This window comes from Hydra viridissima, unplaced genomic scaffold (genome assembly GCF_058129835.1).
Source record: "Hydra viridissima isolate aposymbiotic clone 2 unplaced genomic scaffold, HvirCarnegie_v1 scaffold_13, whole genome shotgun sequence".
Classification (NCBI taxonomy): Eukaryota; Metazoa; Cnidaria; class Hydrozoa; order Anthoathecata; family Hydridae; genus Hydra; species Hydra viridissima.
The window spans coordinates 8,987,167-9,014,879 of record NW_028324312.1 but is presented as its reverse complement, the minus strand read 5'-3'; the positions used below and the strand labels follow the sequence as shown (position 1 = coordinate 9,014,879).

At 28.8% G+C, this 27,713-nt stretch overlaps 1 protein-coding gene and 1 pseudogene across 1 annotated transcript in view; one reads left to right on the top strand and one right to left on the bottom strand.

Annotated features, from left to right (window-relative positions):
• The window catches only part of LOC149880342 (uncharacterized), a 39,739-nt gene extending 17,255 nt beyond the window's left edge, over nucleotides 1–22,484 (bottom strand). Inside the window, exons 1-9 of the mRNA XM_090070161.1 lie at nucleotides 22,380–22,484; nucleotides 21,793–21,965; nucleotides 18,517–18,652; nucleotides 15,247–15,441; nucleotides 14,508–14,707; nucleotides 6,826–7,118; nucleotides 5,575–5,810; nucleotides 1,224–1,265; nucleotides 234–370 (exon numbers count right to left, since the gene is read on the bottom strand). Of these exons, the coding sequence (XP_089926287.1) occupies nucleotides 234–370; nucleotides 1,224–1,265; nucleotides 5,575–5,810; nucleotides 6,826–7,118; nucleotides 14,508–14,707; nucleotides 15,247–15,441; nucleotides 18,517–18,652; nucleotides 21,793–21,960 (1,407 nt within the window). The 5' untranslated portion in view covers nucleotides 21,961–21,965; nucleotides 22,380–22,484. The remainder of the gene's footprint in view (nucleotides 1–233; nucleotides 371–1,223; nucleotides 1,266–5,574; nucleotides 5,811–6,825; nucleotides 7,119–14,507; nucleotides 14,708–15,246; nucleotides 15,442–18,516; nucleotides 18,653–21,792; nucleotides 21,966–22,379) is intronic.
• Nucleotides 7,695–12,723, top strand: LOC149880343 (uncharacterized; annotated as a pseudogene).
• Nucleotides 22,485–27,713: the final 5,229 nt, after the last annotated feature.

The following is a 27,713-nucleotide window of genomic DNA, read 5'->3' as shown; positions in this document are numbered from 1 at the left end:
ACTTTTTAACTAGTTATTATTATTATTATTAAATGGTTACAAATTTATCAAAAACTTATAATAAATATTTAATAACTTATAACTTGTTGATTAGTTATTCATATTGCTAAATGATTACAAATTTATCAAAAACATTTTACATTTGTAGTAAGATGTTTGAAACATTGTTAGGTTGAATGATCTTATGGTTGAATTGCAAAATTGATTGCAAGTGTTATTGTTGGATAAATTACCTGCTCAAAGTTGGAACTTGCACAAATTCGAACCATATTCTGAGCATCTTTTTCTGTTTCACTTATTTTGATAGACTTCCAAGTTCCTGGTGTCGATCCAATAACAGTGGGCCCAATAAATGGTCCATATACAACTCCTATGTATACATACTTTGTGTGAAAAAAATAAATTAGAATAATAGTTATTCCAAAAGCCAAAACTAGTAGGATTTTTGGTCAAAAGCAGTAAATTTTTCTTTAAATATATTTTAAAGATGCCACAAGCCTGTTTTTTTTGTGTTAGTTTTTTAAAACAATTAATGCTTTGTATTTTTTATAAAAAAAAAAGAAAAAAAAGTTAAAGTTTCATCGGGGGAATTTATAACTTGCACATTTTGCTGCAACAGTTTAGGTAATGCCTCCCATATTCATATTGCTGTTTGCTGAATTGAACATGGTAGTAAGTAAAATTGTAAATTGTCACAATATTGTTCATAGTTGGTTGTTTGAACTATATCTTTATTTTTGGTGGATATTACATGACAACTTGTATATTTTTAAGCAATTAATGTTTTCAGTGTCAGAAGCTGCATTTTTTACAAAAATAATTTCAGGTACATTGAGCTACTTCTAAATATAATGCAGTTTGCTTTTAGATTTTCAGGGAGTGTTTTTATAGCAAAATGAACAAATTTAGAGGTTAAGACCAGTAGAAATGTGAAATTGTAAAATATCTTGTCTATAAGGACCGTCTTGTGAAACTGCATTAAGCTTTTATGATAAACTTAAGAATAGACAGCCTTACTTGTGTACTTAACTCATTTAAGCTTAAAGAAAATTAAAAAAACAGGAACATTTGAGTTTTGGAGGAAAACTCTTTTAAAGACAAACTTTTTAAAAATCTTTTTAAAAAGTTCTTTTCAATCATCTTTTAAGGACATTATTTAGTTGTTTATTAGGAGAGTAGTAAATCAAAAAACACAAATGAAGATGACATAAAAAACAAATTACCTTTATAACTATCTTCACTGTAACCAATAACTTGAAATTTATCTTAATGAAGAAGTTATAAAATCTTTCAAACTCAATTTTAATGTGTTTTATGTAAAAAAAAAAGAAAAAAAAAAAAAAAAAACTTTAAAGAAGCACTTAAGAAATGTTATAAAAAATTTTTAACAATAATGAAAGCAAAATAAAGAGGTGCCATAAAAATGAAAGCCATAAGAATGGGTTTCAGGTTCGGATTGTTTACTTTTTATATTTTTTGAATTATTTTACAAATGTTCTGGTATTCTCGAGTTGAAAGTTTCTAGCAAGAAACGTATGAAAAGTAACACTTTTGCAAGAAATAAATGACCAGTTGCTTACTAATTTGATTAAGATGTAAAAGTATATTTGAAATAGCAGGATGCTATTGCTATTGCTCCAGCTATATATTATATAGTGAAGGCATCAGAAACCGAGCTAAAATTTTGACACATTAAACTTACATCTTTTCCTTTCTCAATGATATTACCTATAAGATTGACATTTCCATCTTTTGCAACAAAACAGTTGTTACCTTCAGATGTTTTAAAATGCCAATGCTCTGTTTGAAGCTGTGAATATTGTCTTACATTTATTTCTCTGGGAAAAGAAGAATTCCTTCAAAATATTCTTTTGTTAAGATTGGAAATTTATTTTTTTTAATTTTCAGATCCTAGGTCAAGAAGTGACATGAAATTGTAAACATCAATTATTCTTGAAATTGAAAACATAGTCAAAATATCAAAATAGTTAAAACTTGTATTAAAATGGGTTTTGATAAAACTAGTTGCCTCTTTTGTTTTTCAGAATGGTTTGGAGAGACAAAAGGAAAGGGCATGAATAATCAAGTCACGTATCCATAATTACAGAAAGTACTGATTTTGTTCCTTAGTTATCTTACTAATTCTTAGTTATTATTAATTCAGTTTCATATTTTCATATTTCATTTCTTGAAACAGAATGTTGTGGAAACTATCATTGATGGTGATGGGTTTGAAAAACCATTGGTAAGATTTAATAGGATCAGTAATTCAGTGTGTGCAGAAGAGACTTAATCTAATGCAACCTTCAACCATTCTTTTTCTTGGCATGACAGGTGCTGGCTAAAATACCACAAGTGATGCACTACCATTTTCAGGCCAACATTACTGAGCGCAACATCATGATTATCATTTAGTTTTTGGATGAATAGAACATCAATGTATAGTGCATCAACCAATATGCAAGATTTGAACTTACACTGAAGGTAGACAACAACACAAATCTATTGAACAGTTGGATTTCTGGTAATTCACAGGCTGTTAAACTTGATAACAGATTTATTTCCATCAAAGACTGGTTTTATGGAGTAGATTGCCATGACCATTCAGCTAATTAAATGAAAGACACAAAGTCTTTAAAGAATTGCTAAATGCCCAGACCAAACATTAGTGATTAGTGATGTCACAGTCATCTTTGGTTGATGGTGGTCTAAATTGGACAAGTCGAACTTCATGCCCAGTTGATGGATCAAAGCAAACTCCTAATGCATCAGGCAGAAATACCTTGAACATGCAATGGTAACAGGCTACAGGGTTGCCACCGTTATTAAAGAAAAAAATTCCCTGATTTTCCCTGATTTTTCGCAAAAATTTTACTTATCTCCCCCTTATATTTCCAGCATTCAAATACCCAAGCTTAACTTCCAAACTTAACTTCCAAACCAAACTTCTCCATCAACCCCAGAAAATTTTTATCTCTAAAAAAACAGATACTATAATCCCCGATGAGTAATGAACCAATCAATTTGTTTGAAAATTAAAGTAATCAAATACTTCAATCAACACATGAAATTGTTCTTTGAAAAAAATATAAAAACTACAACTTGAACTCTGAAGGGTTCAAGTTGATGGGATTCTACTGTAGTTGCGTTTAGATATATATATATATATACATATATATATATATATATATATATATATATGTAAATGCAATGTGATTAATTTTCTTTAAAAATGTTAAAAATTTACCCTGGTATGCTGGAAAAAGAAAGTTTTTGTTAGAAAACATTTCAAAACATAAAGAAAAATTAAAAGTTCCCTGATTTTTCCTGATTTTTTCCAAAATCAACTATTCCCCCCCCCCCCCTGATTTTCCCTGATTGTATCTAAATTTCCCTGAATTTCCCTGATTTGGTGGCAACCCTGAGGCTAACCATAGCAAACTGCAACCAATAGCCAATTCCAGAAGTATGCCATTAAGTCTAAAAGGGTTTAAAAGCACATGCCAATCACAAGCAATTTGAATTGCCATGACTTAACACAAACATAAGTATTGGCATAAGCATATAGGTGTAAATTTTACTAAATTCTATAAATCAAGAGTTTTCTAATGGTACCAAACAACCACAAAAACAGTGGTTGATAAACAAAAACAATAACATTTATTTGTAGCTAAATTTGAAATTGGATTCTTTTAAAAAAAGAGTCCTAAATGTATTCAAAGTATAACGTTAATATATGTTAATATATGTAAAATTTATGTTAATGTGTGTTAAACTCTAAAATAAACTTTTAAAACTCTGGCATAACAAAAATTAAATTGCTTTGCAATAAAAATTTTATATAAAAAATTTTGATATGAAAGTTTGCAAAAATAAAGTAAATAATTGAATTTCAACTGCACCATTTTATTCAAAGCAACTGAATTTAAGTTTCTGTAACTAAATTTTACAGTTCGTACAATCTTGTACAATCTAAATCTAAATGAATTTACATTTTAAAGCATCATGATTGGGAATCAAGGTTGAACATTGTTCATAACTATTGCACATCTAAATATATTGCTGTTAAGGTTTTTTTTGTTTTATTATATACATTTTATTATTTTGAAACTGGGAAGAAGCAATCAAATAATGAAACAGACAATAATAAAACAAAAATAGTTCTTTTTTTTTTAGCAAAACAAAATAACTATCTGAAAGTGCACTTGCTAAAAAAGCAATCCAATTAACATGAAGGTAAAGTTCATAAAACAAACTGAGATAAAAAATTAAAAGAAAAGCAAGTTAAAAGAAAAGAAAAGTTGAAAAATAAGAGGATTTAAAAAAAAATAAAAGGAGTTAAAAGAGCCGATGAAGATAGAAAAATTTGACAACCAATGATTATTTTGAAGTAATCAACTAAACGTTGCTTACATCAAATATTCTAAATAGCCTTTTAACTAAAAAGCGGCCATATATTATTTTGAAATAATTTATGCTTAGTTTTATTGATGTCTAGTTTGTTTCATGAAACCGATACATAATTGTATAAGGTTTGACAGCAACCTTGTGAGAATCATTTTTGGAATACCCTACCAATATCTGTCAGCCTTTTTAGTTGCAACTTTAGGCCTTCCAGTTCAAGGCTTAATTTAAATAGTTTTGTGCAGACCAAATCTATTGATGTGACTTACTTTGGTTTAAAAATATTGTTTAGTTCAGAAATCTTTCTGTAAGATATGTTTTTCCACAGCTTTTATAAGGAATTTCTTTATTTCATTTGAAACATTCTTCGCTTTTCTCATGCTTTTAAAATACCTCAAAGTAATTGAATTGTTAAATTTTACAAATATTTCGGCCTTTAACTATGCTTTTGCAAATAAAATTTCATTTAATTTTGTTGGACACTGTTTCTAAACTTTTGCACTGTAGATTTTTTAACTAACCAATAAAATTTGTAATTTTTGTGGTTTGTGTTATGAATTGAATTAACATAAAGAAAATTTGGTAAAAATTTGAACTGATTTGAGAAAAATTGTAAAAAGTTAGGCTTTAAAAACTGAAAATAATTTGGTGTTTCTAAACATTTGCATGCTACTGAACATAAGAGCTTTGTGTAAATATGTAAAAACATAATTACTATGACATCTTTGACTTTCATAACAAAAAAAATAGAAATTTTTAATTCCTACCCAAGAATACCAGAACATTTGTAAAACAATTCAAAAAATAGTAAACAATGTGAACCTGAAACCCATTCTTCTTTATAAAAAGGTTGTAGTTTAAAAAAATGTACAAGAAAAATGTGCATAATTGTTCAGCAGCTAAAATATTTATATAAAAGTTAAGACCAGAACATAAAATAGATGTACAAAATTAAAGACCAGAACAAAATCATTCAAAAACTAAGTTCATGGTAAAATAAATACATGCTGAATATTTTGAGTTATCATACATAGATGACTAAGAGTCATGTTAGTTAAAATATCTTTACAGTCAAAACCTCCATGCTGCCATTATCTTGAGCTATTTCCAATCTTTTTAAATTCATAAATGTCAAGTTATAATAATAAAAGTTAAAAAAAAAAAGATTACCTGCAACAAACAGCGATTTAACTTTATCATGAGCCCATTCATCTAAGTCACTACTTAAATATTGCTGATTTTCTAACTTGTAGCATAACCCAAGCAACTCCCCATTTGAACAAATAACAACATCTCTAGTAACACTATTCCCTCCAGGAGTCGCTTTTAATTCATCAGAGTAAGCTTGAATGGTTGGATATTTACCTGGTGCACCGAAGTATTGAGATATGCAAAATCGTTGGCGACTATAAAGGGATTTTTCAGACTACTGCATGAATACTCAAAAACAAAAATGGATAACAAAAAAAAATTTAAAACAATAACAGTTATCAATAAGCTCACTCATATTTACACCAACATCAACTAAATTAAATTAAATAGCTAATGATCTATATTATATAATCTATATTTAGATCAATTTCTTTGTAAGCAAAAATAGGTTTACTTCTTTTATATGCAAATGACCTTTTTTTAACAGTTTTTCTGACCCTTTTTTTAAAGAAAAAAAGTTCTTACTTCATACTTATTGCCAGATATCTAGTTTCTTTTGATTCTACAAGAAAAACTTATGACTTTGGATTTTCTTACGTTCTCCACTATGGATAACATATATTGGGTATATACACAGTGTTCAAAATTTACTACATATTAATTTTTAAGATGAATCCTAATAAAATAATCCCCTACTCCCCACCTTAACTGGTTGGATGATATGGCATTTAAACTTATATTTTTCACTGTGACTTAACTTGAACAAAATATAAGAATGAAAAAAAAAAAAAAAAAAAACATTTTTTTGACTGATTTAATGATCAATAACTTGCTCTCAATCTAAATACCAGTTTACATTGAGCTTATTCAACTTCTATGTTGCAAAAGTCCCTAACATTCCAATATATCAGACAATGCCACTATATCAGACAATGTTACCATCCTTCAAATATATTTTTCTTGCATTACATAACTAACTCATCATATTTCAACATCCTATCATAAAGTTTTCCACCTTATCTTTATCAAACTACACACTGTTTTCATAACAAATTATACAAAGATAACTATAAATGAATGAAAAAATGCACTAGAGAATAAGCAAAATAAAAAAGAAATCTTCAATTCCTCTAATCTCTTAATATTTCTTAACTGTTTTCACAAACTCACAACTGTTTAATCTAGCAACAAGTTATGAAACAGAAACATTTTGTAAGACATTATGAAAACCAAACCATGCACTGAATAATAAATCCAAATATAACATACTGATTATTGATCGGATCAAATAAGAACATAATAACATCTTTGTCGGAAACTTTTTCTTTTTCAGTAAGCGATAGAAGATTGTTTGAAGTTGAGTTTAAACCTACAGAACTGAAAAGACTAGCCATATCAGTAATAAGTAACAGACGATATATGGAGAGATCCGAGTACAGATTGATAAACTCTAAACATCTGTTAGACTTTGTTCTTGCTTCTGTAAGTTTTGCAGTATCGGTAACTGAGCAGTCGCAGTATTTATTAATTTCATACTTCAATTTGCCAAAGAAGGTCAAACCCTAAAAAAAAAAGGTACACTTAAACCACTTTACATTCTTACAACCTTTAAAATCTGAAACGTCAAGCTTTTACACTTTTTTTTTAATACCGTAAAAGTGCCTAACTTTGCACAACCATTGGTAACTTTGCTAAACAATATGTCAAAGATGTTTGACTCTCTAGCAACTAAAAATTTGAACTAAAAATGTAAATCACTTTAGAATCTGACAGTTTGTTTTAGTTTCAATTCAAAACTCATGTAAAATAGTTTTATAAACTGCTTAAAGTGTTTATTATGGTATTGGTTTGAAGTATATTAAGTGTTTAACCTATTATCGATTAAAAAAATCAATAATAGGTTAAACACTTGTATATGGCAGAAATTGGGGTAACTGCACAATGTACAAAGTTCACCTTAAATGTCATTGGTCATCCAAAGTTCACCTTAAATGTCATTGGTCATCCAAAAGTAATACTTTCTAAAAATTCATGCAAATATATTATATAACCAGAGTTATTTCTTTCTTTTTCATAGCTTTATATAATTTCTTGGGTAACTGAAGGTCAAATAAAGTTACTAATAATGTTTTTTCCTGATGTCAAGTCATTACAAAAAGAAGCTTAAGACCAGAAAAAACAAAAACTATACGAAGAACAATCTAGCTAAATCCCTTGAAAATGTAAAATCTAAAAAGCTGACTCAAGAGCAAGCTGCTACAAAAAAATGGTGTTAGTTGAAGAACAATTTGTTACAAATTGAAAGGAAAGAACAACTTAAAACCTGGTTAACCGTATTATTTTTCCAAATTATAGGAGACTGCCTTTGTCAAATGTACCATTCACTTAAGTCAATTTGGATTTCCTATTGGTAAAGAAGACTTACATCATATTATGTACAACAATATCCATAGTTCTGGTTGAAAAGTAGAAGAATATAAAGTCTTTCCTAGGCCTGATTTAATCAAATCATTTTTACAAAGACATCCAGAGCTAATAAATAAATTTGTGCTAAACATAAAAAAATCACGAGCAAATGTTAATGAAGAAATTCTAAAAGAATACATTCAACATCTTACCAAAACCATACAAGATGTTCCTCCAGGCAACATATATAACTATGATGAAACAAATCTAACTGATGACCCTGGCTTTAAAAAATGCTTGGTAAAAAAAAAGGCAGTAAAACCCCGCAAATATGAGAAACACTTCTAAGACAAATATTTCTATAATAATATCAAGTAATGCAGCAGGTGAAATTTTACCACCTTTTGTTGTTTATAAAGCTACTAATCTGTGGTCAACTTGGTGTGTAGGAGGTCCTAAAGGAGCCACATACTTCAGTACTAAAAGTGGATGGTTTGATGGAGTAGCTTTCAAAGAGTGGTTTTTTTCTATAGTTTTACCTTAGGCAATAACCTACCCTCTCACATCTCTCCAAAAGTTATTGAAGCCTGTGAAGAAAATGAAATAAAGTTTGTTTACCAACTAATAGTACACATATAACTCAACCCCTAGATGTAGCTTTCTTTAAACCTTTGAAAATAGCTTGGCGTAGAATTATCACAGAGTATAAAGATTCACCTGTTGGCTGCACAAAGACATCTCTTGATAAACAACATTTTCCAGAACTTTTGAATAAGCTAATGTCTGTTGTAGAGCCAAATCAGGCTAGTAATTTACAATCAGGTTTAAGAAAGTGTGATGTCTATCCAGTGAATGTCAATGAACTTCTTACAAAATTTAGAGAAAGAGAATCTCAAGATAAAGAATTTCTAGAAGACAACTTTAGGGTTTTCTTACAAGACTAATTTAAATCTTTGGAATCTGCATGAACTAATAAATGAAAAAAGAAACTGTTTCTGAAGGCGAAGTGTTAGCATTGAAGATCTAGAAAAATTTAATTAGGATTGTGATTTTGCCTCAAAGATAATTGCAAAGTGGAAAAAATAGGCATAACTAGGAAACTTTTCAAAGTGCCAGAATTAGGCTTTCAATAGGGCTTTTGAACTGTATTTTGTTAATTTTGATTTTTTATTGAAAAAAAAAAAAGAACTCTTTAATTCTTTTTGCTTAAGTTTGCCAAGGTACAAACTTTTTTGTCTTTTTTTGTGTTTTTAATGAGGTTGTGTTCATTTTTCGTTTATCATAGCATCTTATATTCTTTTATTAGGCGAAATAATACTAAAACTAATCTTTTGTTTTTTTAGTAAACTACTCTTTGAATTATTTTTCCTTTTAGAAAAATGTATGAAAAAAAGTATGAAAAAAAGAGGTTGCACCAATCCCATACATATCATAAACCTGTTCTAATTTTTTTTAATGTTGTGCAAAGTTACCCAGACCCCTGGTTTACTTTGCACATTTTTTAAACAATCTTGAAAAACTACTTTTTAATTTATAAAAATAAATTTAACCATTAAAAAAGAACTTAGATATCCTAAATAAATGATTTGTTAGTTTACATCAATTTAATAAGAAGTTTAAAGCAAATTTTTATAGATGAGAATTAAAAATAAGTTAAAATTTTGTACAAAGTAAGACACTTTTACAGTACCTTGCATAAATCAACAATCACAATAGATAAATTATGAATGATAAAAACTTGTGTAAACTTGATTATGCTTGTGTGGATTTATAAGCATTAGAGAACATATGAACTTTCACATTAGACTCAATAAAGATGAAATTAAAAACTTTATTTGTGTTTAGTTATTACTTATTTAGTAGAAAATGTAATCATGTTAATAAAGAATTATACATATTTCTATCTGCTTCATTATCAGTTTTAATGTAATCATAATAATTTTTAATGTAATCATAATTAATGATAATGTAATCATAATTAATGATAATGTAATCATAGTTAACAAGGTTAATCTTTTTTAAGTTATTTCATCTCAAAGTTAAAAGAAATAAGAATCTAAGCAAAAACCCAAAATGATGAAATTTTGCTCATGGATTTTGGGGTGGGTTATTGGGTACCAACCCTGCTTATAATGCTATTTTATTGCACTTTCTTGCAATAAATTATGAATATTTCAAAACTGTTAACAATCATGCTACTTTATCATGTCAAATTTAAGATCTTTTTTAAAAATAATCTCGAATAATCCACATTAAAGTTCATGTAATATTATATGAATCCATGTTGCAACTATTGAACTTAACATGATTCTTTCATATTTAACACAGTATACTATAATAAACAGATTCGAATCTGATTAATTATTACTGTGTAAAAGTTTATCAGTTTCCAATATGTTTAAAAACTTTTAAATGATTATTTTTACCAACTTCATAACTTTTAAATGATTATTTTATTTGATACAGAAAGAAATGTTTCTCTTTTGATACAAAAAGATATTTTGATACAAAAAGATATTTTGATACAAAAAGATATTTGAAGAATGTCTGATATTTTTTTTGAGGCTTAGATCTGTGTAAGTTAGAAAAATAGTAAAGTATTAAAATAGTAATAATTTTTTCACCAAAAAGTTTTATACCTGTCACAAAATTATTGGTCCATCATTAAAACTTACCCCCAGACTAAATTTCTCTGAAAAAAAATATCCGCCTGGATAATTTTTTTCTGAAAAAATTGGTCTGAGCAAGAAAAAATTGGTCCGGGAAAACTTTGATAATTTTGATTACATGTGCTTTTATTAATTGCCATGGAAGGCGAGCTAGTTCAAAAAGTGTTTACATACTTAATTAAAAAGCAATACCCTGAAGGAGTTTTGGACGGCAAATGAGTGATAAGAAAAAAAGCGTTAAAGTTTGCAATTTCTGAAAACGGAGAGTTATTATACAAGTATAAAAAGAAAGACAAGATAAGTTATTAAAAGTTTGAATTATCTAAGCAATAAGTATAGAAAATAAAAATCATAATCATTATTTATCCATTGAATGAGTAATGATTATAATGATTTTGATAATTGTTCCTATATAACATATTGAAACAACTTCTGCAATGCATCATATGTATCAATGTATGTATGTATGTATATATATATGTATATGTATATGTATATGTATATATATATGTATATGTATATACATATATATATATATATATATATATATATATATATATATATATATATATATATATATATATATATACATATATACATATATATATACATACAGACATACATTTTTTTTATAATAGCATGTATGTATGTATGTATGTATGTATGTATGTATGTATGTATGTATGTATGTATGTATGTATGTATGTATGTATGTATGTATGTATGTATGTATGTATGTATGTATGTATATTCTGTATGCATGTATGTATGTATGTATGTATGTATGTATGTATGTATGTATGTATGTATGTATGTATGTATGTATGTATGTATGTATGTATGTATGTATGTATGTATGTATGTATGTATGTATGTATGTATATATATATATATAATTGTATGATTAAGGTTTTCATGAGATTGGGAGTGCCAAGGGTTTTGCTGTCAGATAATGGATCTGAATTTTGAAATACACTTAATAATACACTTAATGTATTGCTTGGTATAAAGAAAAGGCTTGCAACACCATATCACCCACAAGTAAGCATTGTTATTTGAAATTAATGAATAAATAAACAATATTATATTAATTTCATAAATAAATGAGCTAATCATAAATAAAATTACTGAGGTTTAAATCACTGATATTTATATAACATTTTCCCTTTTTTTATTTAAGGCTAATGGCCTCGATGAACGCTTTAATCAGACTTTGCAGAATATGCTTGTCAAATATGTATCATCTAAAAAAGAACAATGGAGTGTTTTTCTAGATACCTTTGCATTTGCGTACAATACATCTTGTCATGATTCTACAAAGTTCACACCTTTTTATCTGATGTATGGTCGACAAGCATATCTTCCAATTGATGTAGATTTCCAGACAAAATCTCCGGAAGATTTAAGTGCAGATTATTTTAAATTAAAGGATCCCGACATGTCACTGACAGAATATAAGTAAGTCTTGGAAGAGGCAGAACGAAATATTTTGAAAGCTCAAGTAAAGTAAAAAAAACAATTACGATAAAAAGCACTCAAAACCAAGACTTTTTAGAGTATATGACTTAGTACTAAAATTAAATTATAATCATAAAAAAACCAAAGGAGGTAAATTAACTGATAAATTTGTAGGCCCGTATAAAATACTTAGTTGCCTTCCTCATGGAGTATACAAACTTCAAGATAACAAAGGTGTTACAACTTGTGCTACAGGAGGCCATCTCAAAATCTATAAACCTTCTGCCCCTATTTTACAAAAAAGTTTGGTTGATTAGGCTCTTCTGATAAAGAAAGTCTTGATGATCAATGCTTTGATGATGAGGTGACTTCTCTAAATACCTCCATCTTTAGTGAGTCATTATCAGAAAATGGGGGTATCTATAATACATTTAATTCAGAACATAAACCAAAAAATTATATTTATGAAGATTTCAATGAAACTCTTCCAGAATCAAACAGCTCTGTTAATGACTCCCCTTTAGTAGAAACAATAAACCATGCTTATGAGAGTTCCAAAGTGATTATACCAGATTCCATTTTGGATAAGACATATTCAGAAGTAAAAAAAAAAAAGATGAACTCCATTCAATGAACTTGGTTTGTAGATGCAAAAATAGGTGTGATGCAAGACGATGTCCTTGTAAACTGTTTGGTTCTGTATGCAAAAGTCATTGCCACCCAAATAGGGTATGTGTAAAAAGACATAAGAAATCTTTTCAAATAGAACATATTAGTCTTGCAGAAGAAGAAGAGGCAGTTTCTATTGGTGAATATAAGCTTACTTAAGTTAGAAGCATGACACTTTCAGAAGATGATAAAAATGTTTTAATCAACGGTGGATGGCTAAATGGCAAAATCATTTATGCTGGAATGCTAATGCTTAAAGATGCTTTACCTTATATATCAGGTTTTCAAGATCCCATTTTGCAGCTCACAAATTGTTTAGAGATCCAAAAAGGCAATGAGTTTATTCAATGTCTAAATTTTGGTGGTATGAATTGGATCACTATAGCAACACTAGGCTGCACACAGGGGACAGTCAGGGTTTATGACAGCTTACATAATAAGTTGACATCGTCTTTAAAGAACACGGTTGCTGATCTTTTGCACTCTAGTACTAAAAAAATTAAAATTGAGTATGTAAATGTGCAGTATCAGTTGGGCTCAAATGACTGTGGGTTTTTTGCACTTGCTAATGCTTGTGAACTTTGCTTTGGCAGTGACCCATCTGTTGTGAAATACATAAAGGAAGACATGAGAAAACACTTGTTAAAGTCATTTGAAAAGTTAGAGTTGACACAGTTTCCATCGAAGGTGCTGAGAGTTTTACTGCATTTTTTAGAAGTTGAATTTTTAGATATATATTGCACTTGCAGAATGCCAAGCAATGAACAACCAATGATACAATGCAGATTATGCAAGGAATGGTTTCATGTAAAATGTGTTGAAGTGCCAAAAACAATAATAAACATTAATCTTTTTCCTATTAGATTTTAAAAATATATATATAGATATTCAGATTTAAAAACTTCTTTGTTTCCATAAAAGGATTGCCGCTGTTTTAAGCAATAAACCTTTTTCCATTAAGTATCCAACTTTACATAAACTATAACTACATAAAAACAGACTATCCAGCAGTGTTTCCCAGTCAGTCAGCTACCATTATTCTTTATCACTAAATATGATAAAGTACGACAAAGCATTGACAGGCTATAAATATCTATTCAGCTTATTAACCACTCTCAAAAAAAGATATTTTGAGAAATAAAAATAGAAGGGTGTGCCATTTTAAACTGAGGTAAAAAGCAACTTACTATGATTAATATACTTTTTTATACTTACAACATGTTATAATTTATTTAAACTTGTTAATTTATAACTCGAACTTTAAAAAAATCAAAAATAGCGAATTCAAAAAAATAAACCGCATAACAAAAAATATTCGCACGGATCAAAAATTTTTTAGAAAATTTGCTACGTTATCTAAACTCCAAATTATTTGCCCAATTAAAAAGAAACATTTACACGGATTGATTTTTTTCAAAGTGGACCAAAATTATCGCAAAAGTTAATCCAGCCGGACCAAAAATTTCAACAATAACATTGGTCTGGGATAAAAATTTTCGCGGACCAAAATTACAGCAACATACCGTAAAACAATAACTTTTTAAATATATATTCTTAAGTCATCATTTGTTGAAGAATACCTATTTTTTGGTTAATATTAACTTAACATGCTAACTTTTGATTTTAAAACTTGATTTTAGACATTAGATTTTAAATATTTAACTTTAGACATATTAGATATTTGATTTTATATATTTGATATTAGATATTCGACCAAAAAGCAAAAAGCAAAAAAATATATAAACAAACCGTGAAAACTTGACTATACAGTTCATTTGCTTGTGCTTGAGATATATTTTCAGATTCACGAAATTGGTTAATGGAATTTCGAATAGACATTATCAGCTTTTTCAAACCTTCCCCATCTGCTTTTAATTCTTCAGCACGAGCTTTTGTTAGGGCTTCATCAATCACCCTCTTTAGCATGGCTTCTTGACTTTCTTCTGCCTCTGTAAAAAAAAAAAAAAAAAACATGTATGTATGTATGTATGTATGTATGTATGTATGTATGTATGTATGTATGTATGTATGTATGTATGTATGTATGTATGTATGTATGTATGTATGTATGTATGTATGTACATAAATAGATTACTGATATTTATTTATATTACAAGCTTGATTTGTGGTATATTAGAAACCAAAAAATAGAAATAATTATGCAACAGCATAGTATAAAACATAAACCTTTTTAAGAAAAAGTTTAATCAACAATTTTAAATTTTAATTTAACATACTTTATGACTTTTTAACATATTTTATGAGTTTTGGACTTACTTAATTAGTTTTTTTTATTAGAACTTTCAGAAGCTTATTTTTGTTACTTTTCTAACTACAAAGTGTTACTTTTTCAAAATGTTACTTTTCCAATAACAAAGTGCTTTTATAACACTTTTAAAAATAAAAAGTACTGCTGCACTGTGCTACTAAATGCACAAAATACTAAAAGAAAACATTTTTGCTTATAGATACAGAAACATTGTAATACCTTGTGATCCTCCAAACAAACCAAATAGCATTGATATTACACTCAATATAGATGAAATAAGAGCTCCCACCGGACCAGCCAAAGCAGCCAAACCACCAATTATACCAAGTGCACCAGTTATCATATCCTGCCATTTCCCATTTACTATACCACTCACTAACTTAACTGAAGAACCACCAACTTTTTCAATAGTAGCTATAAATAGCATAAAGTATAACTAAAGGATAAGATAAACAAAATATAGCATAAACAATTATTTACCTCTTTTAAAATTATACCTTTTTAAGTACTCTTCAATTTATGCCTGACGATAAAATATATCATGCAGTCTCTTAAATATATTTTTTACATAACACATTGTTTTAACACAAATAGTTAACTTAAGCAAGCTACATTTTCTGAATCATTAAAAGTCCATAATTCTTTGTGTAACTTATTTATAACTCTTTATATGATTTGTATTCTCATTTATCATAATTGAATTAAATAATTATTTTATTATAAATAATGACCACAACAGAAAATAATCTAACTATTTTTATTACTTTGAGTTAGTCCTATTTTAAATTTCAAAAGTCTGAACTTTAAAATTACTTTAAAGTAAAGTAATTATGGAATCTGATCATCTTGCAAGTTAGCAACTTTTGCAATTTAGTTTTTTTTTTTGTTTAGTTATCTATCCAATCCAATAGGGAAAAGGGTAAAAATGTAAACAATTAAAGAATGGAGCAGTTTTACTTTAAGCAACTTTTTTAAAATTCAAAATTTATTTTTACAAAATATGCTTTATGACTCAGTATTTTTTAAATTAATTTAATTTATAGTAAAAGCATATTATCTTTTTCACTTTAAAATTATAAAATTATGAAGAAGTTTGAGTCTATCCGAATTGAACTGTTTTTAAGACTATCTAGACCATGACATGAAATTCAAATTGGAATTTCATTTATTGAATATGGATTTACTGAAGATACAATTAGGTAATTTATGACATTTAATCTTTTAAAATATTTGAAAATTCCATTCTTGTTTGGTTACCTAGATGTCTTATTTCAGGTTATTTTATAAACTGCGAGTGTAGCTGATTTTTTTGTTTACTATTTATTATATTGGGCAGAAACAGTCAATCAATATTATTAAAAGACAATCTGTCTGTCTGTTTGTTGTTTTTTTGTAAGAATCCAGCCAAATGAACCAATCTACACTAACTTTTGCACACAGAACTAATTTCTCCCAGGGAAGGTTTTAAGCCAGGTTTGAACCTCCCCAGACTTCATGTTCAGGGTGCTTATGGCTGGAACCAGGTTCCACTCCCACCAACCAAAGTCATTGAGTTTCCCACCAAAACACTCACAACCTGTTTGTGGGTTTGTTCAAGGCAGCCATAATAATTAATGAGGTTGTCATTGTCATTACCAATGACCAGGCAAACTTGAGAGACATTGTGCTTAAGAAACAAGGTAATTCTCATCAGAGAATCAATGAGTTCCACATTTAAATTAGCTATTTACTTGACACTAGAAAGCACCTATTGGTTATGTTTTATCAAATAAAGTTAAAGGAACTGATTTAACATGCTTTATTGAAAACATTATGAAAGTGGCTTTAACACATGAACTTTGTATTAAAAGTATTACATTTGATGGTATAAGTAACAACTCAAATTCTTTTGTTCCCTTTGAATGTCAGTTTAACAAAGACGTTGTCAGTATACTTAATACTACTTCATTTAATATCTAACTTCTAAACATTTTCCTAGATCTATGCCATATGCTTAAATTAGCTAGAAATTCTCTAAATGATTAAGGTGTTTTTATTGATGGCGACAGTCACTATATTAAATGGAGTTATATTAAAGCTTTGTTTGGATTACAAGAGTTTGAAGGTTTAAAATCTGCATAGAAACTTTCAAGAAAACATTGAATTTCATTGCCACAAAAAAGAATGTGAAAATTGCTGGCCAAACTCTTAGCAGCTCTGTTGCTGGTGCAATTGAATTTTTAATGGTATCTCAACACCTATCTTTTTGGGAGCAAAACAGTATTATTCATTTTTTAAAAGTTATTGGAAAATTATTTGACATGCTTAATTCAAGAAATGTGAATGGTGAATATCACCATTTTTAGTAAAAAAAAATGGGATTTCTAAATTTTGTGTCAGATTCATCATTAAATTTCATATTGAAGGTAAATCCCAACAGTTTTCTCATACCATTAAACATAAAACCAATATATACCTACTTTTTACTCTGTAAACAGTTACCCGTAAGGGCCACTATTCACCTCTATAATTCACTTCTATCATTCACTGTAAAGTCACGGAACCATACCTCATTTACCACAACATTTATAAAAACAGTTTAAAAATATTTATCAACCATTATATTACTTAAATTTTCTATTTTATTGTGGAAATTAGTCAGAATAGGATCTTTTTATAATGTTAAGTTTTTATATTGTTAAGTTTTATTAATTTAATTTATATTCAGCTCAAGTTAAACATAAAATACTATCAAACACTTTCATTATTTATAGTGACAATGAGTCCCAGAAGCAAAGGGGTCGGCTAAGGAATTTTTCATTGGTAAAACAACTAGAAATTTTTTAACATCAAAATACATTATTAATCTAGCTGACAACCCAGGTTATCAAAATGGGTAACTACTGTGTATATTCTCAAAGTGTAATTGTAATATAACTTCAACTGTTAAGAAAGTAAAGGATCTTGGGCATTAAAGTTTCTTGTAACAGCATATGAAGCCTGATCAGGAAAACCAGGGTACAATTAAAGCAATATTTACATGATGCTGATAGAAAATGTTTAGAACGCCTTTGCAATGTACTCTTCAGTGTGACTTTCTTAAACCCAGTTGAACAACTTGACTTATATTCATTTTGATAATGCTCCTTTAGCCACTTTGTGATATTCACATTTATAGCAACTTGACAGTGGCATTAGACAAGATGAAATTACCACAAAGCATTTATGTTATACTTAGCCTTTTTTATATCATTTTTAATCTCAGGATATATATATATATATATATATATATATATATATATATATATATATATATATATATATATATATATATATATATATATATATATATATATATATATATATATCCTGAAAATACAGTGAAGGTTGACAACTTTATTGTTACTTAAAGTTTCATACCAGCGTACCAGCAATCATCAGCCAAAATATATATAGATAGCCAAAAGATAGATAATTTAATTTATTCAAAATTTTATCAAAAAAACTCACCACTTAGCTTTTCACTTTTTTCAACTTGGTCCTTTACTTTTTTTTCTGTGTTTATCAATTCATCGCGAAATGGTTTTAACTTTGAGTCAAATTTTGTATATTTATCTTGTGCATTAGTCTTGATATGTTCTGCTTGCTAAAGGTGATTTACATATATTGTTTGTATAGAATTTAATAGTTGAGGTTTACATAAAAAAATAACTAAAATAAAATGTAGATTGTAAACAATGCATTTCAAAATGTTTTGTGTTGAAAAAAAGCATTCCATAGACATAACGTTTCCTATGGTTGATAGAGCTTACTAAATAACTTTATATATAGTTTAGTAGTAAATAAATTCAAACGTTATTAAAATTATAAGTTTCTTTTTTTCCCGCAATTATTTTGCTTTAGGTTTCACAAATCATTGTTTAAAAATCTCTTTGATTATTAAAACCGAGAAACAGTCTCCAAAAAAGAACCAAAGTTGCAGATTGTTTCTTGGTTTTAATAGTCAGAGCTCATACGCCTAGAAATACAAAATTCCCAATATTTTTAAAATCATGTATGACTTTTTTTTTTCCCGCAATTTTTCGCTTTCGGTTTCATAAAATATTACGTAATAATCTCTTGCAGTTCAGCAGGCATGATGTTTGGTTTTACGGTTTTTAACGAATAATAAATGAATAAAATAAAAATTTCTGTATAAATTATCTAAAATAAATCTAATCTAAAATAATTTGTACATTCAGGCATAAAACGTTACAGGATTTCAGAAAAAAACGGAATACCTTATTTTAATTTTGTTTCAACCATTCAAGGAATTATGCAGAGCTGCTAGTATAACTGACTTTATTTGCTTAAAACAAATTTTAACTAATAATTTTACGTATGAGTGTAAACATGTCACAAAAAAAAAAAACGAAAGCCGGAGACTGTTTCTTGGTTTTAACAACTCACGCCCTAGAAATAAGAAGTTCATATTTTTCCTATATTTGAATGATGCTATAGTTCTGTGATGATGTTTATAAGTCATACTTAGTATGTTTTTTAGTGGTCCAAAAATTGCCAAAAAAACTACGAAGTTTCAAAATCGCTATCTTGTCCATTATTTTCTAAAAATCAACGTGAACTTCTTTTTATTTTATTTAGTTTCCTTCTAAGTAAAATAAAAAACAAAAACAGTAATTCTCGTTTTTACATTCAGCTTGTTAATTTTAAAAGGAAAAATTTTACAAGTATTGTTCATAACCTAAAATCTAAATTGTAAAAGTTCATGTTTAGCACGCTATTGCATGGCTCAGATATTTCTATATGCCATGACATATATTTGAAGAGATAGAAAAAAATCTGGCCAGATAATAGATGAAAATTTTTATTAGCAATACTTCTATATTTACCAAATGACAATCCAGTAGATAATTAAAAAAGAAGGAAGCTCGTTTTAAAGTCAGAAGTCTCGTTTTAAAGATGGTTAACAAAGAAGAAAGATGGTTAACAAAGAAGAAAAAGTTCGTTTTAAACGATGAAAGGGGTTTTGGTTGGATTCATAGTCTCTTCTAATTGGTTGCAGCACATTTTTATTACGATCGATGAGTCAGGTTTCATAAAATCATAATGGATCACACCTATGCTAGACCAACAAACACTCACCATCAGCTACTTATGATAAGTATCGTGCTTCGGAGTATTTTTAGTACATCATCCTTGTCCAACCATTGTGCTCTAACAACCTCAAATAACAATTAATTATTCCTCTGAAGTGTTTAACTAAGAATTTGTAACAAGTTTTAAAGCATAAAATGCCCGGAAACATTTTGTTTTAACAGATGCTTTTTGGCGAAAATTTGCAGAAGTAAAAAATAAGTTAAAGATATAGCTTAAGCCAAAATTTTTTTTGCAAAAAAGCTGCAGTTTTTTGTTAAGTCTTGTAAACGCTATGTCTGAGTATAATTTAAGTTGAACGAATTTAACAAAATGGAGTTAGAATGCTAAAAAACGAATTCATTTTGTGTAATACAACGTAATTCTATCTAAGAAAAAACCTTATGACAAAAGATAAAAGTACTACGAGGAAAAATGAAGAGCTTCTAGGGTCATACAAATGTTTACAATGCATTTGATAGAATAACAAATGTACAATATTACTCTAATCATAAAAGTGGAATGACCTGATAACAAACCAGATGGTCCGCATCTATCTACACAGATATGCGTCTCCTGCAAATTAAGATCGCTAGACAAATAATGTCTAAATCAAGTTAAAGTTGGAATAGAAACACACCAACTGCTTAATAAAAATTATTTTTAATGTAATAGTAAACGCACAAACACACAAATAGAACAATTTTCAAGCTTTCAATTTTAGAACTTTTTAAAAGGTTATCAGAAGACAAAACCATCGTTGTTTTATCTGCTTCTTCATACTGATGTATTTCTTTGTTTTATCGTTTAAGTTAACTAAAAAAAAAACATTTTTCAGTTATTCTGTTAAGTTATTAAAGTTGTTTTTTTTTAAAGCACACGACGTTGAAACAACGTTGAAATAACGTTGATTGAGGTTGATCAACGTTATTTCAACGTCGTTGATTGACGTTGATCGACGTTGTTTCAACGTCGTGTGCTTGCTGGGTTAGAGCACAAACTGCTTTTTCAAGCCATACAAGTCTATACTGCCGAATGTATTTAATGTTCGTCGGATGGATCACTTCACCTTGAAACCTTTTCTTCATCTCTATGACAAATATTTACCATCAGGGGACAACATAGTCAGTTTCAAAGAGTTTAGTATTTTTTAATGCACGACAATTGACTTCCTTTTTTTAAAATAATTTTAACACTTAATGCTTAAATTATAACTTTTTAGCTTTAACTTAAAATGGTTCAACTTTAAGTGGTTCTTAAAAGGTGGTTATAGAAGATATTAACCGTTAATTATAAACAAAAATAACGGTTAAAAGTGATTTTATGAATTTATTTTCCCCATTCGGATTAATAAAACTTCAGAAGATTATTACTTAAGAATCGTAGCCTTGGTTTTCATATCTTTACCACCAGAGTGGAAATTTTACAATTTACTCCTCATTAAATTCTAAGCTTTTATAAAAACTGTTTACATACCACCTTCGTTCCTAATTTTCGTATCCAAAAATAAAATAAAATATCAAAATTTAAGCTATTTAAGTTTAAAGAACTAAGGATAAGTTTGTGATTTCAAAACGTCATTCTGTTTTTATTTCATTTTACTTTAAATAACCTAAAATAAGAGTTCATAAAATAAAGTCCTTTCGTACAAACCTGTTTGACATTTTGCATGAATGAATCAAATCTATCGGATAATGGAATTTTTTGAGGTGTCCTCCTATGAACAGCGCTGTGCTGCTGAGCAGAGCTCCTAAGCGGTACTTGTTTTCCAGCAGTTAAAGTTATTCCAACAAAGAAAGTGATCAGGGACAGCGAGAACATTGTAACTAAAAGAAACAATTTATTTACTAAGATAAAATTTGATCCCCGTTATTTAGTTGTAACTCTTAGCTCCTAAATTTTAAAGTTCTTTAAAAAAAAAGTTTGAATTTGTTTGAGATGCAGAAGGCTGAAGAAGAAGTAAACGCTTACAGTAACTTCAAAACTTTTCCTTTTTTTTTTAATAAAAAAAGTTAAAAAGAAAACCCTGTGAATTCAAAAGTTTAATTTAAGTGGCATTTAACTTAAGCTTTGCAAAACAACCTTTTCATAAACTCTATATATATATATATATATATATATATATATATATATATATATATATATATATATATATATATATATATATATATATATATATATATATATATATATATATATATGTATATGGTTTTTTATCTAACTCTTTTAAAAAAACTTACCGAAAACTCTTACAAAAGTCTTTTAAAAAAACTTTAAGATTTCAGCTAAGAGAGGAAAAAAGTGCCAAATTTAGATCAGAGCTCTAACGAACCCTAAAATACATGAAAGGTTTCGTTACGAAAAGATGTTGATGCGTGAAGTGTTCTTTTGTTGAGCACTTTTCAAGCATTAAATTTATGAGTTGTTAAAAGCTTCTTTCAATTTGCACCAACCAAATGTTTAGAACAAATTAATTTTAAAGTTGCTGGAATTATGGGTGAAATAATAAGGAAAGAGTTGCTGTAAGTGCGAAAAGTTTTAAACCCACATTTAAACAATAAATGCAGAACGTGAGTATGAAATAGATTACTCTAGGAGAAATTCGTTGATCAGAAGATAATTGATTGCCTGCAAAATCGTCCCCTATAGTCCGACATTTATTTATAACAACGACTGTTATTTTTCTTCAACACAAAACACAGCTGCCAAAACTTATTTCTTCTCTGCTCCTAAAATTCTTTAATTTGATTAAACTTTTTTCTTTTTTAAAAGACACTATAAATATTCTTTTGTATTTTTTATAAAATTACAAGTTTTCGAATTAACGTCATAAAAATATTTTATGATTTTTTGACGAAAAAGTTGTTTTTTTTAAAGTATGTTAGTTTGCTAATTTAGTTAACAAAATTTGCTTTGAGGATTTTTTTTACCTTCGGATTTTATTTTTCAATCCAAACTTTATTGTTGTCCACAATGTAGTATTCAAACCTGGTCGAATTAACATTTTTTTCTTAAAAGTACCCTGATATTTTTTTTCCCCTAAAAACCCCCTGATGTTTTTATCGCGGTCATAATGAACTCATCTTTGTTACGATTCAAAATATGGTTGACGCGTCTGCTTCAAATCTCTTGTGTTGTTAAAATAATTACTGGAATCCACTTATTTTAAATGGTTTGAGGCTGTTTCAATCGGGTAGGTTTTCTAACCTATATTAGGATTCTCAAGTGTTTTTGATTTTATTCAAAGCTAGTTGCTAAATCAATGATAAAAGGCTTGTTATGACACGAAGATCCCTTTTTTTCTTCCTAAAAGCACCCTGATGTTATCGTAGCCGTAATGAACTCGTCTTTGTTATAATTCAAATTATGGTTGACATGTCTACTTCAAATCGGATCTTCTAAAGTTAGCACTTCAAGTTAGCTTGTGCTGTTACAATAATTACCGGAATGCACTTATTAACAATGGGCTTTAGGCTGCTTTAATGGGGTCGATTTTCTAACTTATTTTAGGATTCTCATGTTTTCTCTATTTGGCTCTGGCATTTTATCAATGAAGAATGGCATTCATACTTGTTAAATTAATCATAAAAGACTTGTTTTGACATGAAAATCTTTTGGAATTTATATCGTCAAGCATTAACAATTGAGATTTCATAAGAATGTTAAATGATCAATTTTATATGTTTTGACTACTTTACTCTTTCTCTGCCTTTATAGTAAATAACACCTTAATTACCAAATGTAAACCATACTCTAAACACCCTTAATAAATCTGAAATTATATATAATTTAGATCATTTGTTGTTTTAATTTATTTAAAACTTCCAACGATCTAAAATGTTAACATAAACGTGAAGAAATGTACTATTAATTTTTATCAATATTATTAATATAATTTATGTAATTATTAACGTATTTTTAATTGTTAAATTTGAATTTTGTTTGATAATTTAAATGCTTGCGGGCGATTAAAATAACGTTTCGCGCCAAATCGCATCCTGCTAAACTTCATTGAAAACAAATTCATTACTATACACTTATCTTTAACTCTATTCTTTTTGTTTTAAAAGTTTTTCACACCGCTTCGTCCTGCACACGAGAAATTTTCATAGATTTAATTTCATATGAACTCTCAGTAGTTTCACCAGCATCGACGACCGGCAAGGAGACTGGTCCAATATATGGCCCCAAGAGCATCCCCTTAAAATCTTTTTTTGTCCACAGCTCAACCATTTGACCTAACGGAATGCTCATGCTCTTTATTTTCTCTTCAGTGCCGGAGTAGCTGCATCCATGAAATTTAGGCTCATTGTAATCCTAAAAGATACATAAAGTCGTCTCAATACATATGTAATAATAATTTTTATTCTCGATTCAAACATATTAACTATTCGATTGATGAAAAGTGCGAGAAAGTCGAAAGACAAGATGGACCTACATGAAAAAAACAAGACACACAATTAACGCTTAAAACTGTTTTCGCAATAACGACTAGAAACTCGATTGTAACAGAAAAAATGATAATATTTCAATTAGTAAGGTACGCGAAAACTTAGAAACTATTTTATGATTCTTACTTACAGATCGAGACCAGAGACAAATGTTAATCAAAAGATAAGTGACAAAACCTGTTTCAGAGGAATATGACTCGGAGGTCCAAACAAAAACACTAAACGAACCTGAAGATAAAAGTCATTGTTTATGCTAAAACGATAATTTGAGATAAGAAAAAGGCCGTTGCTACTTAGAGCGCAATGCGCTCTATGCAGCCAAATGCTCCTCGGAGCGCAATAATTTGTACGCATGCGCTAAATTTTTTTTTTTTTTTAAATTTTTAAATCTTGTTGATGTTAACCCTATCCCTATCCCTATCCCTATCCCTATCCCTATCCCTATCCCTATCCCTATCCCTATCCCTATCCCTATCCCTATCCCTATCCCTATCCCTATCCCTATCCCTATCCCTATCCCTATCCCTATCCCTATCCCTATCCCTATCCCTATCCCTATCCCTATCCCTATCCCTATCCCTATCCCTATCCCTATCCCTATCCCTATCCCTATCCCTATCCCTATCCTTATCCCTTACCCTAATCGCCTATCTAACCAGATTTATTGTGAAATATAAATCGCACTGTTATAATAAAATAATTGCGCATGCGTGTACAATATTGCGCTCTGAGCAGCTTATGTCTACGTAGAGCGCGTTGCGCTCTACGAAAACACTTCGTAAGAAAAAACTGCGGATACAAGGGACGAGTTTTGGAGATTTTCTAAAGTAGAAAATTTTGAGAAAGAGTAAAAAAAGAGGAGGAAAAGAGAAGATTTTTAAGATGTTGAGAGTAGCTCTAATGTCAGTAGTCAGTTTGGGGGATGAGCTCCAAAAGTATTAAGATAATTTTGAATGAAACACTGGAGTTAAACATTCGGGAAATCTTTATTAAGAAAAATAAAAGACGAGAGAGACCAGCAGTAAATATTAGTACCATGTAAATTTCGATTCAGTTAATAAAATCGTTACTATTTATATTGAGATTTTACTGCTAAAGCTTTACGTAGATCTAAAGACTTAAAAGTCAACGAGTCAACCATTACACGAACCATTACGCGAACCATACATGAACCATTACACGAACCATTACACGAACCATTCGACAAGACACACACATACTTAGGATAACTCAAACAAACCAGCATAAACACTCAAACTCCTAACTAGACAATAATCATAAAGGAAGCCGTCTTTACATCCATCACAACTTTCACAATAAAAAAATTGCCCTTGCAATTCTAAATATAACTCTCAAAATACTAATACATTTGGTTTTTCGGTTTTTATCGACGAACGAAGAAAGAATCAACTTACGTTGCCTTAAAAATAAATCAAATTTTCTGGAGCTTTTTAAAATAGAACTCTTAATTCGTTTAAAATAAAACAGTTTTTAGAATGAGAAGTTTATATTCATACATAAACTTGTTATATACAGGGTGACCGGAAAGTTCTGTCAGTACTTCACAATCAATTTATTTTTAATAAAATATACATAAACTACTGAAATTACAGTAACAGATCAAGTAACATATGCAGTGTAAGTATACCAAGAAATATTCAAATCGGTCCACTGTCAATGATAATCGATGACGCCATGGTTGTATGGCGGCACGAATTGTTTCCATAGGACATTTTTCCTATGATGGATGAGTGGTCTCCGTCCTCTCCCGATCTGAATCCACTTGATTTTTGCGTGTGGGGTATTTTGGAGTCCAAGGTCAATGCTAAACAACATCACAACTTGGCCTCCATGAAACGAATGATGATCCGCGAATGGGAAAAATTTCCTATGGAAACAATTCATGCCGCCATACAATCATGGCGTCATCGATTATCATTGACAGTGGACGGAAAAGGAGACCGATTTGAATATTTCTTGGTATACTTACACTGCATATGTTACTTGATCTGTTACTGTAATTTCAGTAGTTTATGTATATTACATTAAAAATAAATTGGTTGTGAAGTACTGACAGAACTTTCCGGTCACCCTGTATAAAAATTATTTATTATTTATATTATATATGATATTATACATCATTATTTATCATAATTATATATTATACTATTACAATACTATTATATATATTATTATATATATTATTATAATACTATATTATAATGATATAGTATTATAATAATATTATATATATATTACATATCATTATATATTATTATTTAGATTATATATTATTTATTTATTATATATGTAAATCATTTTAACTGGTTTAATTGAATAGCAATACCTTTTCTTGAACGGTTGAAAAAAATTTAGGTAAAATTCATTTCTGAAATGTTAATTTGCAAAGTTCTTCAGAAAAAAATTTACTGAGAAAAGGTTTCCCTCAAAAATTTAAATTGGTCTCAACATCTTGAAGATTCTTTCCTCAAAAAAATTAAAAAAAAAAAAAAAAAAGCAGACGATGTTAGTGCATTCTTAGAGAAAGAACTGAAATCTAAACATCTACAAAGGGATTATAAGGAAGTTGCAGAATTAGCAATTTATCTCTTAGACAGAACAGAACATAAAATATGGAAAACGTGTGAGGAGAATCTTTATGCCAGATAATACACTAGTTGTACACACCAAAGATGTTTATCTTTAAAGAAGATTTACTTTATTCTAATGTAGTGAAATTGAAAATCTTTTTGACTTTCAGCTCTGTTCTGTATGTCAAAGCTTAACTAAAGGCAACAAAAGGTTCTGATGCACCAGTTAATGATATTCAGTTATAAAAAGATCTAGGAACTCTGGGACATATCTTAGACTTTTCTGTCGCAGCACAGAAACCACAAGAAGTTCTTAACAGGCACTCTTGCTAACTGAGGTGTTGGTCTTCAGCCACTATTCTAATAAACTAAAATTGCGTTAAACTTAAAGGATGTAGGAAAGCTACTTGCTATCAATTCTGGAAAACCTACTCTTCTCATCTATTCAAGAGAAATTCATTAAAAAACGATCTTGGTTGCTCTTTCATAATTTGAACATCTTTATAGTTCAAATGGAATGGATTCGAACATC